The sequence below is a fragment of the Nestor notabilis genome, unplaced genomic scaffold (assembly GCF_000696875.1).
Source record: "Nestor notabilis isolate BGI_N333 unplaced genomic scaffold, ASM69687v1 scaffold11992, whole genome shotgun sequence".
NCBI lineage: Eukaryota > Metazoa > Chordata > Aves > Psittaciformes > Psittacidae > Nestor > Nestor notabilis.
This window is the reverse complement of record NW_009919747.1, coordinates 23,239-24,921: the sequence shown is the minus strand read 5'-3', so window position 1 is coordinate 24,921 and position 1,683 is coordinate 23,239. Positions and strand designations below refer to the sequence as shown.

General features: G+C 34.4%; 1 protein-coding gene across 1 annotated transcript in view; it reads right to left on the bottom strand.

The window, feature by feature from the left end:
* The window catches only part of LOC104402479 (chromosome unknown open reading frame, human C14orf39), a 30,644-nt gene that overhangs the window by 8,703 nt on the left and 20,258 nt on the right, over nt 1-1,683 (bottom strand). Inside the window, exons 8-9 of the mRNA XM_010010365.1 lie at nt 975-1,114; nt 432-514 (exon numbers count right to left, since the gene is read on the bottom strand). Of these exons, the coding sequence (XP_010008667.1) occupies nt 432-514; nt 975-1,114 (223 nt within the window). The remainder of the gene's footprint in view (nt 1-431; nt 515-974; nt 1,115-1,683) is intronic.

The following is a 1,683-nucleotide window of genomic DNA, read 5'->3' as shown; positions in this document are numbered from 1 at the left end:
CCTGCATATAGCATCCTGCACATTTAGTCCTTTATGAAATCTTTCATTATGGAGTAGATGGCTGATGATTAATCATTAAAAAAACATATGTTCCTCCTTTAGAATTCCAACAATTTGCTACAACCAACCAAGTGAATCTACAAAGGCTATTTTAAATTTTAAAAACTATCATACAAAATTAATTGGATAGAGGGGTCATCTCAAGTTTGGCATTAGAATGCTTATTATGACTACCAGTTGTACTTTGTAAGAACACACGTATTTTCAGAATGAAAAGACACAAAAGAAATATTTTTTATTACAATACCAGGTAATAGCAGATTACCAAGACTAGCACAGTGGCTACAGTGTTAATAAATGTAATGTAACATTCAACAGCACTATAACAGATTATATAATCTCATGTTACTACCAGTGGGAGAGCAGCATACCTGTGATGAATTTTCTGCAAGGCTAGAGGAACTGCAAGTGGCCACTGGAAGTTCCATAGGTTTTTCTTCTTCTTCTCCTCTCCCTAAATTAACAAATATTACTTAATATTGCCAATAGTATTAACTTTCCAAAGCATAGTGTTGTTAAACTGAACTTGGGAACAAAGCTTATGCATTTTCCTGTTAATAGAAAGCCAAAAGAAAATTATCACAAAATATGAAAGTATCGATCAATTTACTGCAGATAATTCTCAGTTAACACTTACTGTATTTATGCAAACAGTGCTAAAGGCATGTTTCAGATTTTTCTGACACTATGCATCAGGCACACCTGTCATATTGCTTTACTCTTTGAGCAGTGAGAGAGGAATCGGACACAGGATTTTCAGAACAGAAAGACTGGTAAGTACCCAACTTCCATTGAAAGTGTGGCTTCAGCTGTCACAATAGGAGCTGTTCACTAGCTATGTTATCATGGTTTCCATTCATTTATACAAAAATAATACCAAATCCTTCACAGATAGATCATTAAACACACTGCACCTCTTTCTGTTCGCTGCATTGAGAATCTAATGCTCTGTACAGACTGCCCTAGTTTCCGAGGAATGCATGGGACATGTAATGGTTTATACAGTTGATGTTTCTCATTGAGCAAAGATGGATGTTCCCTATCTTCAAATATCCTAAATTTAAAAAAAAAAAAAAAAAGTTAAAAGTTAATCGTCGCAAAAGAAAGGAAGTCATAAAATATAACCGCTTCAAATAAGTGGAGTTTTCGAGGGAGATGCAGGCTGCCAGGGAGGTTCTACTTCTTGCAGCTCCAACAGCTGATAAAAAAAAATTAAGTTTTCTTTAAATCCTATCAGACAGAGAATATCACTGAAAGAAGAAGAAAAGTGGTAATAAACCAAACATTGATGACTTAAATTTTGTCAGTATCAAAGAAAAGTACTAGTAGTTTGGGATTTTACACTTTGAACAAGTACTTTTTTATTGTAGACCTGAAATCAAATTTTCACATTTTAAACGAATTTTTCTCTCTCTGAGATTGGAATACTCACACTGCACATACACAAAAGAGAAAACTGCAGCAAGTGTTTTCACTTGTAGGGTAATTATCTGTGTGGGGTAAATAGCCTTTTGCAGTGTAGAAAAACAAAGGTTAACAGAACAATGAGGGGTAAAGTGGCTATGTGACACAGGAACATTTGCCATTTTTAAAAATAATGAGTTCTACTTCATTTTCTCTCTG